The 17,027-nt window shown below is 42.3% G+C and overlaps 1 protein-coding gene across 1 annotated transcript in view; it reads right to left on the reverse strand.

The window, feature by feature from the left end:
• Positions 1-15,086: 15,086 nt before the first annotated feature.
• Positions 15,087-17,027, reverse strand: part of LOC101347706 (olfactory receptor 6B2-like) — a 2,776-nt gene continuing 835 nt past the window's right edge. The window contains exons 2-3 of the mRNA XM_004386504.1: positions 16,746-17,007; positions 15,087-15,124 (exon numbers count right to left, since the gene is read on the reverse strand). Of these exons, the coding sequence (XP_004386561.1) occupies positions 15,087-15,124; positions 16,746-17,007 (300 nt within the window). The remainder of the gene's footprint in view (positions 15,125-16,745; positions 17,008-17,027) is intronic.

The following is a 17,027-nucleotide window of genomic DNA, read 5'->3' on the forward strand; positions in this document are numbered from 1 at the left end:
TTCTCTGGGCTTGGGAGCTGTGGGTCTGCAAAACATCGCCATGCCAGAGTAAAGGGCTGCAGGGCAGCTGGGGAGAGAGAATCAGAGCTAACTCCCAAGGGTAGGAGTAGGTACTGCTTCCAAAAACCAGACTCCTGGTTGGTTTATATGAGCAATCAAATATTTATTTGCCAAGCATAAAGTAGAGTCCTCTGTGCTTGCGTTTAGATATAGTAAGGAGGCAGTAACCAGGGAGAGAAGATATACTGAGAAATAGGTGTTTGGGACTTAAGGAGGGAGGTTGTTTGCATGGCCCCTTCTGAAGAGGAAGCAGAGAATCAGAATTAGTTTATTTACTCCACTGTTTGGATCTGGAGCCTAATTTAAAAAGTAGCAAGTGAAAGCATATCTTGGATTTTTCAGCCTTTGCCACCATTCCTCCCTACCCCTACCGCCACTGTCTCAATCATGACAAAGATCTATTAACTCTCCCCACTAAACTTTCAGAAATGGCCAAGGCTGGTGGTCAGGCTCTGATGTAGTATGCATGTCATTGGAAGCTCTCAGAGAAGGGGAATTGGGTATAAAATGAGACCCAGAAACATAATCTTCCCTAGAGGATGAGTCCTTTGTTCTGAGGAGCCACTGTACATGAACTTGATTCCTATAAGTGTGTCTTGCTCTGTGTGACCCACTCCCACTCCCACCCACATCACACATACACACACACACACGCACACGCACGCACACAAGAAATGGCTAGAAAGGAGTTGTCTCAGGGTTCCGTTTTGAACTCAGGAAGACATGGCTGTCTTCAATCAATTTCAAGAACTTATGATTTCCTTTAGGATGTCAACTTAGCATCTCCTTTAAACCAATGCAGTCATAATCCTCTCCTGTTAAAGGGGTCTCCATGTCTTACCCTGAATTTTTCCTCTCTGGGCATTGGCCAGGGGCACAAAGGTGATCTTCCCCAAAGTTGAGTGGGTCACAGCTGACCTCCCAGTCCACAAGGACTGGGGCACCTTGGAAGGCAGTGGCCCTGGCCCATTTACTGGGCTTGTCTGGGAGGCTCCCGGTCTCATGTTCCTCATCCCACTGGACGGTAGAACTACTCCCCAGATTTATGCTGATTATTTGGGCAGTAGAAAGCCCTGTGGAGCAGTTCTACTCTCTAACACATGGGATCACCATGAGTTGGGGGCAGGTTCAACAGCTGATAACAACAAAATGATCGTTAATGAGTTGTCGCTACTTAATCACTAGATTGATTGCTTAAACACAAAATTTTGTTTATTTACAAATTTAGGTGTCTCTAGGGCCTGTTCTCTTCTTCAGTTGAACTTTCAACAGTGGCTGTATTTTATTTTTAAGTGAACTTTCTGTTTTTGAATAATTCTAGACTTAGAGAACAGGTGCAAAGACAGTGCAGAGCATTCCCATATCCCCTTCACCCAGCTTCCCCTGAGGTTCACATTTGACATAGCTAGGGCACATTTGCCAGAACTAAGAGACTAACACTGGTACAATATGACCATTGCATGGGGCAAATCTGCTGCAAAAGACCTCTTCAAAGTGTTAGAAAACAAGGATGTCACCTTGAGGACTAAGGTGTGCCTGACCCAAGCCATGTTATTTTCAATAGCCTCATACGCATGCAAAAGCTGGACAATGAATAAGGAAGACTGAGGAAGAATTGATGCCTTTGATATGATGTTGGCAAAGAATATTGCCTATGTCATGGACTGCCAGAAGAATGAACAAATCTGTCTTGGAAGAAGTACAGCCAGAATACTCCTTAGAAGCAAGGATGGCAAGACTTTGTCTCACATACTTTGGCATGTTATCAGAAGGGATCAGTTTCTGGACAAGGACATCATGCTTAGTAAAATAGAGGGTGGGTGAAAAAGAGGAAGACCCTCAACGAGATGGACTGACACAGAGGCTGCAACAATGAGCTCAAACATAGCAATGATTGTGAGGATGGAGCAGGACCAAGCAGTGTTTCCCTCTGTTGTGCACGAGGTCGCTATGAGTCAGAACCAACTCAACAGCACCTAACAACACAACATTACTATCAATCAGACGCCAGGCTTTACTTAGATGCCACTATTTTTTCCCATTAACATATATATTTTTATCTAGAATCCAATGCAGGATCCCACCTTGCCTTTAGAACATTGTATTTTTAAGTAGATTGTTTTTCCCTGGCCCTTGTACAGCGACCAAAAGATCAACTGAATTTGGCTGAAAAAACTGAGGATCTTCTCATCATAAAATTCTCCAAGATGCTATAGAGAGAATATGTTTGCCTGGTTAGCAAATCAGACGCAATTTTTTTTAAAGAAAACCTGAGGATTAAGCGTAAAGTTTTCTATACCCCAGACAGGACATGTTTTTAGGGGTCCATGAGTGGGGTATTGTAGTTGTGGCTCCCCCTGCCTCTGCTTGCACCGCCCACCTGCAGCCATCTGCTGGGACACCTTGTCTCATACCTGCAGAACCACCTGACTCTGGCTGAGACAGTGGTGGGCTGGGGTCAGCTGTGCTTTCTTCTGCTAGGTCTATGGAGGTTCCATGCTGGGGCCAGGAGTAATGTTCAGAACTAGGACCCAGCATGGCAACCATGGATGCGAGTCCCACCTACAGAGCACTGTGGGCCAATGGGCTGGCTGCTGGTTAAGGGGCTACAGAGAAAACTCCCACCCAGCCCCTGCCCAATTTGGGGCAGGGGGTCCGTGTGGAGTGGGGGCTGTCAATCACACACACACTCACTGGTGCAGCTTTCCATGATGTGAGTCTGCAACACACTCAAAAGCCTCAGTAGGGACAAGCCAGTCACATGGTGGGAGCGTGGTCCTTCTTGGGTCGGGAGGCCTCCCCGTGAACTGCTGTAGCTGTCCAGAGGAGCAAACGGCAGCTCCTCCTGTGTCCCATGGCCCTTGCCTGACCACAGGGATCAGACAAGCTCAAGCAAGATCGTGAAAAGTGGGCTGGCTGAGGAGCCAGCTTGGCTTTTTCTACAGAGCATGGGGACCCCAGGGTCCAATTACCCGATGCAGAGGCTGTTTCCCACACTGCAAATTAGCAGGGTGGCCGTCCTCCGAGCCACTGGGGCCAGCCAGCCTGTAGGGCATGAGCGCACAACAGCCCTCGTGCCAGAGGCCCTGGTTTGGGTCCATCACTGGCCACCCTGGCAACTGCCTTTTTCATTTTGCCAAGTTCCTACATTCAACAGCAGTCAGGGAGTGCCTGTGCTGGGAATCAGGCCGCATGTCTGCAGGACACGTGACTCTGTAAGCAGGAGTGGAACAGGAGGGAGAGACTGATTATGAGGCTGGGGCGTCAAGGCCAGCACCAGAGCAGAGAGTGGCCCCATCAGCCTGCCATACACACAGACATCGGGGATCCCGACAGATGCTGGGATGGGGTCTCCACAGCACCACCCACTCAGAGCAGAGGGCTAGCTGTGGCCTGCAAGCCCATTAGCTGGCCTCAGCTTCCTGTCTGCTCTCCACTCTCCTGGCTCTGCCCTGCTGTCCCCATTCCAATCCCACTGTCTCCCGATGGTCCTCACACAGGCCCGGAAGCAGCCCCTCTCCCTCGGGGCTTTTGGACTCACTTTTCCCTCCCTTTGGAATGTTCTTCCTCAGATGTCTGCCTGTCTCCCTCAGTCCCTTCTTCCTGTCCCACACCCTCCCCCATCCATGAATTTCATACTCTCATCCCCTGCAGAGTCAGTTTCCTAGGGCTGCTTAACAAATGGACACAAATCGAGTGGCTTAGACAACAGAAATTTATTCTCTCATAGTTCTGTGGCTGAGAGTCTGAATTCAGGGCATTGGCAGGGCCATGCTCTCTCTGAAGGCTCTAGGGGAGGATTCTTCCTTGTCTCTTCTGGTTCTGGTGGCTCCAGGTGTTCCATGGCTTGTGGCCACATCACCCCTCAGTCTTCACATGGCCGTCTCTTCTTCTTGTTTGAAATCTCCTCTGTGTGTCTCTTATAAGGACACTTGCCATTGGATACAGGGCCACCCACCTAATCCAGGAGGATCTCCTCATCTCAAGATCCTTCCCTTAATCACATCTGCAAAGAGCCTTTTTCAAAATAAGGCCACACTCACCGGTTCTGTGATTTTACATAGACATAGCTTTGGCGGGCCACTTTTCAGCTACCACACCTGTAATTTTTCTGCTTAGAACATATCTCTGAATGTTATGCTGAGTGTTTTACTTTTATATTCTCTGTCTCTTCTCTCTCTCCTAAAAGGATGTAAATTCCAGGAGAGCTGAGATTTTTCATTGTTTTATTCATGTTTGTTCCTCGAGTGCCTAGATTAGTGCCTGGCACAGAGTAGGTGCTTGAATGGATTGATGGGTGGATAGATAGATAGATAGATAGATAGATAGATGATGGATGGATGGATGGGTGGATGATGGATGGATGGATGGATGATGGATGGATGGATGGATGGATGAGTCACTCGTGGCCAGAGAAGAATATGAACAGAGGAGACAGTGAATTTTCGGGGGAAATGTCACTTCTTGGCCCATCGTATGGAAAGAAAGGCTGGCTCTCAGGAGTTCTGTGGGCAACCCTCAGCACAGTAACTGTCAACTGAGAGCGTTGCCTAGGAACCTGGGCTATTGGGCAGCATGGACTCATGCTAGTCCTCCAAATGATAGAACGCCGGGTGATCCAATGAGAAAACCAGGTGGTGAGTGGGACGTGGACCACCAGGTGCACATGAAGACAAGTAGGAAACTTCCCACCATGGTCCTCACTCTACACCGACAGAGGGGCCACTGAGGGGCATTTGGGCTATAGGCACCATGAGAAGGGGCTGCCAAGGGGCACGTGGACTGTGAGCACCATGAAAGAGGGGCCACCAAGGGGCACGTGGATGTGGGCACACTAAGCAGGGCTACCAAGTAGCATGTGGGTTCTGGAGATTCCTGGTCCACAACTGCAGAGGGTCTTACCCAGTAGGTCTGGGAACAGCCCTGAGTTCTATTTAACAAGCTTCCAGCTGCTTTTGATACAAATGGTCCACATCGAGAGAAGTACAGGCTAAGAGCAGGGACCATGCCTATTCCTTTACCACTTTATCCCAACCTATACAAAGTTCCTTACACACAACATTTATTGGAGGTTGGATGAATACACCTTTAACAAGCAAGTGTAAGTAGGTATCCCTACATCCTCCAGCCTCATAAAGTCACTACTTCAGTATCCAAATAAATGTACTCAAGGCACCATTCCATAATTCCTCACCTCTGAGAAGCTCAGTGTTCTTTCCAGTTCCTAAGAATTCTCCTGGGTAGCTGGGGTGGTGTTGAGTGGCACCTCCTCATCAGGTTTCCTCACCTTGCTTAATTATCCATCCCATTTGCCATCTTGCCTGGAGGGCTATGTTGTCCTTCCAGGAGTGATCTTTGTGGTGTTGGAACTGCTCAGTATCAGTCTATTCAGATAACCTATTTCATATTGAGTGTTATGGTAGCTTGTACATCTTAGGAATTTCAATCTAAATTGTCAAATTTATGTGTGTTGAATTGTTCATCTGTTCCCTTATGATCATTCTGCTGTACGCACGATCTGTAGTGATAGCCCCTGTGTCATTCCTGATACGTCTAATTTGTGTCTCTCTTTTCTCCCTTGTCGTCTTGCTAGAGGGTTTGTCAATTGTTTTCATCTTTTCAAAGAATCAGCCTTTTGGGTCATTGATATTCTGCGTTCTTTTTCTGTTTTCAATGTTGTTAATTTCTGTTCTTTATTATTTCCTTCCTCCGGCTTGCTTTGGGTTTGTTTTGCTCTTCTTTTTCTAGTTTCTTGAGGGGAGAGCTTAAATAATTGACTTCAGACCTTTCTCCTTTTCAAAAGGAGGCATTCAGTGCTACAAATGTCCACCTTAACACTGCTTTAGCTGTGTCCTACACATTTTGTATGTGCATTTTCATTTTCACTCCGTTCAATTTATTTATTTATTTTATGTCCTTTGAGACTTTCTTTCTGAACCATACATCATTTAGTAGTGTGTTTTTTAGTTTCCAACTGGAGATTTTCCGGTTATCTTTTTACTGATGGTTTCCGGTTGATTATATGGTGGTCAGAAAGAACACTCTATATGATTTTGATTCTTTTAATTTGTTGAAGTTTGTTGTATGATCCAGGATATAGTTTATCTTGGTATATATCCCTTGAGCGGTTGGAAAAAAAATGTGTGTTCTGCTAATGTTGCAAAAAGTGTAATATAAATGTCAATTAGATCCTGTTGGCTAATGGTGTTATTGAGTTCTTCCATATTGTTGCTGATTTTCTATCTGGTTGTTCTATCAATTGTTGAGAGAGGAGTGTTGAAGTCATCAACTCCTAATTGTGGATTTATCTATTCTCCTTTTAATTTGACTGGTCTTTGCTTTACATATTATGCATGGGTGTTTTTTAGTGCATGCATATTTAGGTTTGCTATGTCTTGTCAGGTTGATTCTTTATCATTATGTAATGTTTTTTTCTACCTCTGATAATTTTCTTTGTTCTACTTTATCCAGTATTAATATAGCCACATTGATTGCTATGTCTATGGAAGCAGCAGTCAAGAAATCAAGCAACATATTTCATCAAGAAAGACCAATTACTGGAAAAGGACATCATCTTTGGTAAAGTAGTGCATCAAGGGAAACCCTCAATGAGGTGGATTAACAAAATAGTCATAATAATGGACTCAAACATACCAACCACAATGAAGATGTGGAGGCGGAGCCAACATGTTGCCATAGACAGATGCACCATGCTGTCTGTCTGCAGCAAAGACCTGAAAAACTAAGTAAAACAGATACAAACATCAGTCCTGGAACCCTAAGCATCAAAAGAAGGGATAAATAACTAGAACAAACATTGAATGAAAACAGAAACTGATGGAAAACAGAGTACAAGGAGAGATACAGAATGGAGATCCCTTGCCAACTAACATGGCACAGAGTTCCCATCTTGGAAAACAGCCAGCAACAACCGCAGATGGGGAGTATGGGATAGCAACTTCACAGACCTCCCAACAGGAGACAGAGCACCCAATAACAAGAGAAACACACTTTCCCATCCATCACCTTTCTGCCCTGTATGCCACCTCCACCACTTCCTGCCAGGCCACGCCACACCACTCAGCTAGAGAGCCACCAGCCTGCTGCCACCCTGGGCCTGCCCACCCCCACTCGCCGGCTTCTATTGTGCCTTTTTTTCCCCCCTTTCTTCCTTTTCTTTCTTCTTCCCACATAACCACATACGCCACCTCCACCCCTTCTCCCAGGGCCACACTGAGCCGCTCAGCTAGACAGCCACCTGTCAACTACCACCTCAGTTCCACCCCACCCACACACGCTGTGCCATTTCTTTTTACCCCTTTCTTCCTTTTTTTTCTCCCTCCTACTTAGCCCCAAATGCCACTTCTACTCCTTCTCCATGGACCATGCCTCGCTGCTCAGCTAGAGAGACACCAGCCCACCACCACCCTGGGTCTGCCCCACCACCACCCACTGGCTCCCACTGCGCCATTTTTTTCTTCCTTTTCTTACTCTTCCCCACTTAGCCCTGTACACCTCCACCCTTGCCTTATGCGCCACACCGCACCTCTTGGCTAGAGACCACCGCCCCGCCACCACCCCGGGTCCACCCTACTCATCTCTGCTGGCTCCCACTGTGCCATTTTTTCCCCTTCTTCCTTTTCTTTACCCCTCCCACGTAACACCATATGCCACCTCCACCCTTTCCCACGGGACCACACTGTGCCGCTGAGCTAGAGAGCCACCAGTCAACTGCCACCCTGTGTCTGCCCTGCCATCACACACTATGTGATTTCTTTTTTTCCCATTTTTCCTTTTCTTTCTCCCTCCCATGTAACTCTGTATGTCACTTCCCTTCCTTCTCACTGGCCCCCAGATCTGCCCTGCCCCCACTCACCAGCTACTGTTTTTTTCCTTTCCTTCTCCTTTTCTTTTCTTTCTCCCCACCACTGAGCCCCATATGCCATCCCCCACCCACCAGTCCCTGCCATGCCAGTACAGCTAGAGCATTCCCAGCACTCAGGCCAGCCACCACACTGGGCCCACACCACCCCTCCCCTCTCACTGCTTGACTAGCTGCTGAATGGTGGGAAGAGAACCCATACCACTCCCTGTCTGATACCCCTGCCTATCAGGTGAATGTTTCCACACCACTGGACCAACATCAGGAGACAGACATTGCCTACCCTGTCCACCTCAGCCATCTTGCCAAACCATTGTACAGCAAATGAGCTTGCCCTGCTTGCTGTTGCACTGCCCACCCAGACAAGGTGGTGTGAGCTATCATGCCCACAGATGATCAAACAGCAAAGCACACCTGGCCCACCGACACTGACATATCAAAACAAAGCAAAAAAAGGCGGATGAAACAAACAAACATAATCAATAAATAAAGAAAATAATACCTTAATGTCTCGGAGACAGCAGACAATATCAAAACATATTAAAAATCAGGACATTATGTCTCCAGCAAGTGACCAAAATAATCAGATGACCTTCCAGTAGAAGAAAAGGCAATGGTACTACTTGATATGGAATTCAAAAGACTAATATTTAGGACTGTCCAAGGGATTAAGAAAGAGATCAAGGAAAACATAGATTAAAACCAAGGAAAAAGAAGGCAAAATCATGTAAAACACAGACAAAGCTATGGAAAACACAGAGAAAAAAACCAACAAAAATTGGCAAAATCAAGGAAAACACAGACAAAGCAATAGAAGAATATAGGAAAATAAGAAAAAACAATCAAAATAAATAAACGATTAGAAATCATACAAAAACAGTAACTGGAAATCCAAAAGATAAACAACAAAATTTCAGAAATGGACAACTCAATAGAAAGTTTTAAGAACAATTTTGAAACAATGGAAGACAGTCAACAAGATTGAAGACAAGGGAAGCCGCTTGGTTTGAGGAAAAATGAGAGAAGAGAATGAAGAAAACCTAAGAATTGTGTGGGACACAATCGAGAGTAAAAATATGAGCATGATCAAAGTTTCAGAACAGAGGGAGAAAATGGAAAATGCAGAGAAGATCGTTGAAGATTTTCTGGCAGAAAATGTCTCAAATATCATGAAAGACAAAAAGCTGACTGTCCAAGAAGCTCAATCAACTCCATATAGGACAGATCTCAAAAGAAAAATGCCAAGACATATCATAATCACTTGCCAAAACCAAAGACAAAGAAAGAATCCTGAGAGCAGCTCGAGAAAAATGAAAAGTCATTTACGAAGGGGAAACAATAAGACCAAGCTCTGACTGCTCAGCAGAAATTATACAGACAAGAAGGCAATTGGATGACATATACAAAACCTTGAAAGATAAAGAAGAAAACTGCCAACAAAGAATAATATATCCTGCAAAACTCTCTCTGAAATACTATGGCAAAAGTAGGACATTTCCAGATAAACAGAAATTAAGAGAATTCGTAAAAACCAAACCAGAATTCCAAGAAACAGTAAAGGGAGTCCTTTGGTTAGAGAACCAACAACATCAGACAACCACTGGAGGATAGGACACAAGACAGCACCAGCCAGATACCAACCTGGCTGAAGAATTCTCAATAATAAAACAAAGCTAAAAGACTTAACACAGGGAAACAGAGATGTCAGCCTGTAAATGATGGCAATGTCAAAACGATAAAACGGGGAATAAACAGTGTAGGTATAGAATTTTTAAATGGAGAGGAAGTTAAGGTGATATCAAGTAACAAAAGACTGATTCAAATTTGGGAAGATAAGGGTAAATTTCAGCATAAGCACAAAGATAGTTAACAAATCTACTTATCAGAATAAAAAAGAAGAAAATATAAAGACTCAGTGTCATGGATTAATTGTGTCCCTCAAAAATATCTGTGAACTTGGCTGGGCCATGATTCCCAGTATTGTGTGATTGTCCACCATTTTCTCATCTGATGTTATTTTCCTTTGTGTTATAAATCCTATCTTTATGATGTTAATGAGGTGGGATTAGAGGCAGTTATGTTAATGAAGCAGGACTTAATCTACAAGATTAGATTGTGTCTCAAGTCAATTTATTTTGAGATATAAAGAGAGAAGTGAGCAGAGAGACATGGGGACCTCATACCACCAAGAAAGCAGCACTGGGAACAGGGTGTGTCCTTTGGACCCGGGGTTCCTGTGCTGAGAATCTCCCAGATCGGGGAAAGATTGATGACAAGCACCTTCCTCCAGAGTCGACAGAGAAAGAAAACCTTCCCCTGGAGCTAGCGCTCTGAATTCAGACTCCTAGCCTGCTAGATTGTGAGAGAATAAACTTCTGTTTGTTAAAGCCATCTACTTGTGGTATTTCTGTTATAGCAGCCCTAGATGACTGAGACAGTAAACACAAAGTCTGTAACAATGAAAGAAAAGAAGAGAAAATCCACAAACAAAAGGAACTCAGCAAAGGAAAGTAAGAGGAATAAAGAAAACATCAGCACCACAAAAAAAAGCTCAACAATATGACAGCAATAAACTCATACCTACCATTTATCATGCTGAATGTAAATGGTTTAAATGCACCCGTAAAGAAACAGAGAGTGGCAAAATGGATTAAAAAAACATGACTCATCAATATGCTGTCTACTAGAGATACACGTTCAACACAAAGACATAAATATATTAAAAATCAAAGAATGGAAAAAATATATCTAGCAAACAGTAACTGAGAAAGGACACAAAGATCAATTCTAATCTCGAATAAAATACATTTTAAGGCAAAATCTGCCATAAAGGACAAGGAAGGACATTATATAATAATTAAAGAGACAATTCATCAAGAAGACTAAATATTAATAAATATCTACGCACCCAACAACAGGGCTCCAAAATACATAAAACAAACTCTAACAGCTCTGAAAAGAGAAATAGACAGTTCCACAATAATAGTAGGAGACTTAAATACACCACTGTTGGTAAAGGACAGAACATCTGGACTGAAATTCAACAAAGATACAGAAGATCTAAAGGCTCAAATCAACCAAGCTGACCTCATAGACATATGTAGGACACTGCACCCAACAGCAGCAAACTATACATTCTTCTCCAATGCACATGGAATATTCTCCAGAATAGACCACAGTTTAGGCTACACAGCATCCCTCAATAAAAGCCAAAGCATCAAAATAATACAAAGCATTCTCTCTGATCACAACACTATAAAAGCAGAAAAATAAAAGGAAGATCAAGGAAAAAAAATCAAATACACGGAAACTGAATAACACCTTGCTTAAAAACAACTGGGTAACAGAAGAAATCAAAGAGTAAATTAAAAAATTCCTAGAATCAAATGAGAATGAAAACACATCATACCAAATCTTTTGAGAAACAGCAAAGGCAGTGCTCAGAGGTCAATTAACAGCAATAAATGCACACATGAAAACAGAATAATGGGCCCAAATCAAAACATTATCCCTACAACTCAAACAAATAGAGTACAGCAAAAGTAGCCCACAGGCAGCAGAAGAAAGGAAATAATAAAGATTAGAGCAGAAATAAATAAAATAGAGAAGAAAAAAACAATAGAATCAACAAGACCAAAAGTTGGTTCTTTGAAAAGATCCACAAACCATTGGCCAAACTGGCAAAAAAACAAAACAAACAAACAAAATAAAAAACCAGGATATGTAGCAAATAACCCAAATAGGAAATGAGATATGGAACGTTAAAGCAGACCAACTGAAATAAAAAAGATCATAACGGAATACCATGAAAAATTGTAGTCCAACAAATTCGAGAACCTAGAGGAAATGGACAGATCTCTAGAAACACACTACCTAGCTAAACTAACACAAACTAAGATAAAAAATCTAAACTGACCCATAACAAGACAAGAGACTGAAGAGTGTGGTCATTAAGGTTGTGTGTCAGCTTGGCTGGGCCGTGATTCTCAGTGGTTTGGCAGTTATGATGTAGTCTGGCAGTAGTATAATGATGTAATCACTTCCATTATGAGATCTTACATAATGTGATCACCGACATGATGGGATCTGCTACGAGTAGTCAGTCAGTTTAAAGGGAGTTTCCTTGGGGTTGTGGCCTGCATTCAATTTTCGAGCAAGGCTCAAGGGCTTTTGCTCACTCTGGATCCTGCAACTGGCTCCTGTTCATCTGACTTACAGTTCTTGGGACTTAAGATAGAAGCTTACCTGCTGATCTTGGGATTCATCAGCCTCCACATTCTATGAGCCAGCAGCCTTTCATCTTACCTGAAGATCTTGAAATTTCTCAGCCTACAAAGCCTGTGAGCCAGAGGTCTGTTGTCTGACATGTCAATCTTGGGTTTGACAGCCCCTGCAGCTATGTGAGTCAAAGACTCCATCCTGACCTACAGACTTGGGACTTTCCAGCCTTAACAACCATGTAAGCCGATTCCTTGATATCCATCTCTCTCTCTCTTTCTATATATATATGTATATGTATATATGTATATGTAAATATATATGGAGCCCTGGTCGCACAGTAGTAGTTAAGAGCTCGTCTGCTAACCAAAAGGTCGGTAGTTGGAATCCACCAGCCACTCCTTGGAAACCATAAGGGGCAGTTCTACTCTGTCCTATAGGGTCGCTATGAGTCAGAATCAACTTGATGGCAACACGTCAGATCATATATATATATATGTGTGTGTGTGTGTTTGTATGTATGTATGTATGTATGCTTCACTGGTTTTGCTTCTCTAGCGAACCCAGGTCAAGACAATTACATAATAAAGAAAAACTCCCAACAAAAAAAAAGCTCTGGCCTTGATGGCTTCACTGGAGAATTCTAGCAAGCATTCAGAGAAAGCTCACACCACTAATACTCAAACTATTTCAGAGCATAAAAAAGGAAGAAATACTTCTGAGTTCATTCTATGAAGCCAACATAACCCTGACACCAAAGCCAGGCAAAGACACCAAAAAAAAAAAAGAAAATTACAGACCAATATCGCTCATGAATATAGATGCAAAAATTCTCAACTATATTCTACTCAATAAAATTCAGCATCAAATCAAAAAATAATACACCACCTGGGATTCATACCAGGTATGCAAGAATGGTTCAACATCAGAAAATCAATCAACAAAATCCACCACATAAATTGAACAAAAGAAAAGAATCCCATGATCATCTCAATCGATGCAGAAAATGCATTTGATAAAGTCCCACACCCATTCTTGATAAAAATGCTGAATAAAGTAGGGATAGAAAGGAAATTCCTCAAAGCAATAAAGGGCATCTATACGAAACATACTACCAACATCCTTCTCAACAGAGAGAAGTTGAAAGCATTTCCCCTGAGAATGGGAACAAGACAACCAAAACTCGTTGCCGTTGAGTCGATTCCAACTCATAACAGCCCTACAGAACAGAGTAGAACTGCCCCATAGGGTTTCCAAGGAGTGGCTGGTGGATTCGAACTGCCAACCTTTTGGTCAGCAGCTGAGCTGTTAATCACTATGCCACCAGGGTTCCTATACCATTTCTAGTAGCCCCTTAAAAAAATCAAATACTTAGGGATAAATCTAACCAAGGACGTAAAAGACCTATACATAGAAAACTACAAAACACTATTGCAAAAAACCAAGAGACCGCATAAATGAAAAGATATACCATGCTCATGGATAGGAACTCAATCTTGTGAAAATGTCAATTCTACCCAAAACAATCTACAGATATAATGTGATCCTCATCCAAATACCAACAGCATTCTTTAACAAGATGGAAAAACTAATCACCAACTTTATACGGAAAGGAAAGAGGGATTGGATAAGCAAAGCAGTATTGAAGAAAAAGAACAAAGTAGGCTTCCTCACACTACCTGATCTCAGAACCTACTATACAGCCACAGTTGTCAAAACAGTCTGGTGCTGGTACAATGACAGAGTCCTGATGCCCCATTCTTCTTCATATAGTCCAGCTACTCAGATTATTTGCTCAGCATACAGATTGAAAAGTGTGGTGAAAGGATACAACCCTGACGCACACAATTCTTTTTTTTTTACAAAAACTTTCTCCTTTTTTTGATGTACTTTAGTTGAAGGTTTACAAAACAAACCAGCTTCTCATTAAACAATTAGTACACATATTGTTTTGTAACATTGGTTGCCAACCCCATAACATGTCAACACTCTCCCCTTCTCAGCCTTGAGTTCCCTATTACCAGCTTTCCTGTCCCCTCCTACATTCTCATCCTTGCCCCTGGGCTGGTGTGCCCATTTAGTCTCATTTTGTTTTACAGGCCTCTCTAATCTTTGGCTGAAAGGTGAATCTCAGGAGTGACTTCATTACTGAGCTAAAAGGGTATCTCAGGGTTGAATGCTCGGGGTTTCTCCAGTCTCTGTCAGACCAGTAAGTCTGATCTTTTTTTTTTTTTTTTTTTTTTTTTTTTTTTTGTGATGCACACCATTCTTGACTTTAACAATGCAGTATCCCCGTGTTCTGTTGGAACAACTGCCTCTTGGTCTAAGTACAGGTTCCTCATGACACAATTAAGTGTTCTGGAATTCCCATTCTTCGCAATGTTATCCATGATTTGTTATGATCCATACAGTCTAATGCCTTTGCATAGTCAATGAAACACAGGTAAACACCTTTCTGGTATTCTCTGCTTTCAGCCAGGATTCATCTGACATCAGCAAGGACATCCCTGGTTCCATGTCCTCTTCTGAATCCAGCGTGAACTTCCTGGCAAGTTTTTCTTTTGTTGAAATTGATGAACTGATTCTAAAATGGATATGGAAATGCATAAACAATCATGAAGGTAGCACAGCACTGGGCAACATTTTGTTCTGTTACACATGGTGGGAGTAAACTCAATGGCAACTAACAACAGCAAAGAATAGCCAAGGCAGTCTTGAGGAAAAAAAGAACAAAGAGGAATGATTTACTGACAGATATAAAAATATATGAAAAACTACATTAATGATGGTATTAGTACAGGAATAGACAAATGGAACAGAATAAGGAGTCCAAAAACAGACACACGCATATATACAGTCATTTGATTTATGAAAAGAATGACATTGTACAGGGGAAAGCACGGTGTCTTCAATAAATGCTGCTGGGTCAATTTGATATCCATGTAGAAAAGAATGAATTTTGACCTTTATTTCATACCATAAACAAAGATCAGTTTCTGATGAATTGCAAATATACATATGGAAGATAAAACAATAAAGCTTCTAGAATGAAACAGGGGGATATCTTCATGACTTTGGGATAGGCAAAAAATTCTTAAATGGAAAAATTTAACAAGTAACCATAAAGGGAAATAATGGACACATTGGACATCATTAAAATAAGGAACTTATATTCATCAAAGACACTATTAAGAGAATGAAAAAGTGAGTCCATGAACTGGGAGATAATTATCCCCATAAGTATGACCAACAAAGGACTTGTATCCAGAATATATTAAAAACTCCTACATATAAAAAAGAAAAAGAAACACAAATATAAACATAGATAAAACACTTGAACGGACACTTCAGACAGGGGATATGCAAATGAACAATAGCCACTAAACATATAAACAGATGCTTACCTTCACTGATCATGAAGTGAATGCATATTAATGTCACAATGACATAACACCACAACTTCAGTAGAATGTCTCCATTGAAAACTACTGATAGTAGCAAGTGTTGGTAAGGATGTGGAGCTACTGGAATTCTCATACATTGCTAGTGGGAGTGAAAACCAGTACACTTACTTTGGAAAACAGTTTTGCAGTTTCTACTAAAACTGACCATACACAAAACTCATGTGACAGCAATTCTATACCTGGGTACACAATGCACAAAACTGTGTAAATTGTGTATATGCGTATTAATCAAAAGAGAGGGCACTGGTGGTTCAGTGGTACAATTCTCCCCCTTCCAGGTGAGAGACCTTGCTTTGATTCCTGGCCAATGCACTTCATGCACAGTCACCACCCATTTGATTGTGGAGGCTTGGGCGTTGCTATGAGGCTGAAAATGTTTCAGCAGCGCTTCCGAACTAAGATATACTAGGAAGAAAGGCCTGGTTTTTTACATCTGAAAATCATCCAGTGAAAACTCTATGGATCAGTCCTATCCAAAACTGATCGTGCGGATGGTGAAGCACCAGACAGCATTTTGTTCCATTGTGCATGGGGCTGCCATGAATCAGGGGCCAACTCGATGGCAGTTATCAATAACAGCAATATTGATTATAAGATATGAGCCAGAATGTTTATAGCAGCACTATCGAAAATAGATAACATTTATAATATGTTCTATCAACAATAAGATGTGTAAATATATTGAGATGTATTTATACAATGGAATATTATACTACAAGAAGAATGCGTGAATCATTGTTACATGCAAAATCATCAGTGATTCACTCAAGTATAAGACAGAAGGAAAGAATTGTAATACTTCATGCATCTACTTAGAAAATCTCAAAACCACCAAAACTAATATCTGGTGTTAAGTTAGTGATTAGCATGGGAAAGGGATAATGACTGGGAGGGGACATAGAGAGGCTTCTAATAATAATCTGGGTGCTGGCTCCAGAAGTGTGCTCCCTTTATGAAGACATATCTAGGTGAAGTCTTATTACTTGTGTCCAGTTGGTAGGGTATGTTCAACTTCATCTAAAAATTTACATTACAAAGCATGAAGTACCATGGAAGTGTTATTTTATTATCACCATAAATTAGATTCTGGAACATCCAATTGTCCTATGGTGGAGCAAGACCAAAGCTCAAAACCTTCTTCAAGGCATCCTTAAACTCTGTGTTCCTCAGACAGTAGATCAAAGGATTCATTACTGGAGTGAGAACAGTGTAAACAGCAGAGATGAGCTTGTTGGAGCTCCGGGAATCAACGGCCTGGGGTCGGACATAGATGAAGATCATGGCCATGTAGAAGATGGTGACGACGGAGAGGTGGGAGGCACAGGTGGAGAAGGCCCTCCAACGGCCGGTGGCTGAAGGAATGCTAAAGACAGCCAGGGTGATGTGTCCGTAGGAGAGCATGG

This window comes from Trichechus manatus, unplaced genomic scaffold (genome assembly GCF_000243295.1).
Source record: "Trichechus manatus latirostris isolate Lorelei unplaced genomic scaffold, TriManLat1.0 scaffold00165, whole genome shotgun sequence".
Taxonomy (NCBI): domain Eukaryota; kingdom Metazoa; phylum Chordata; class Mammalia; order Sirenia; family Trichechidae; genus Trichechus; species Trichechus manatus.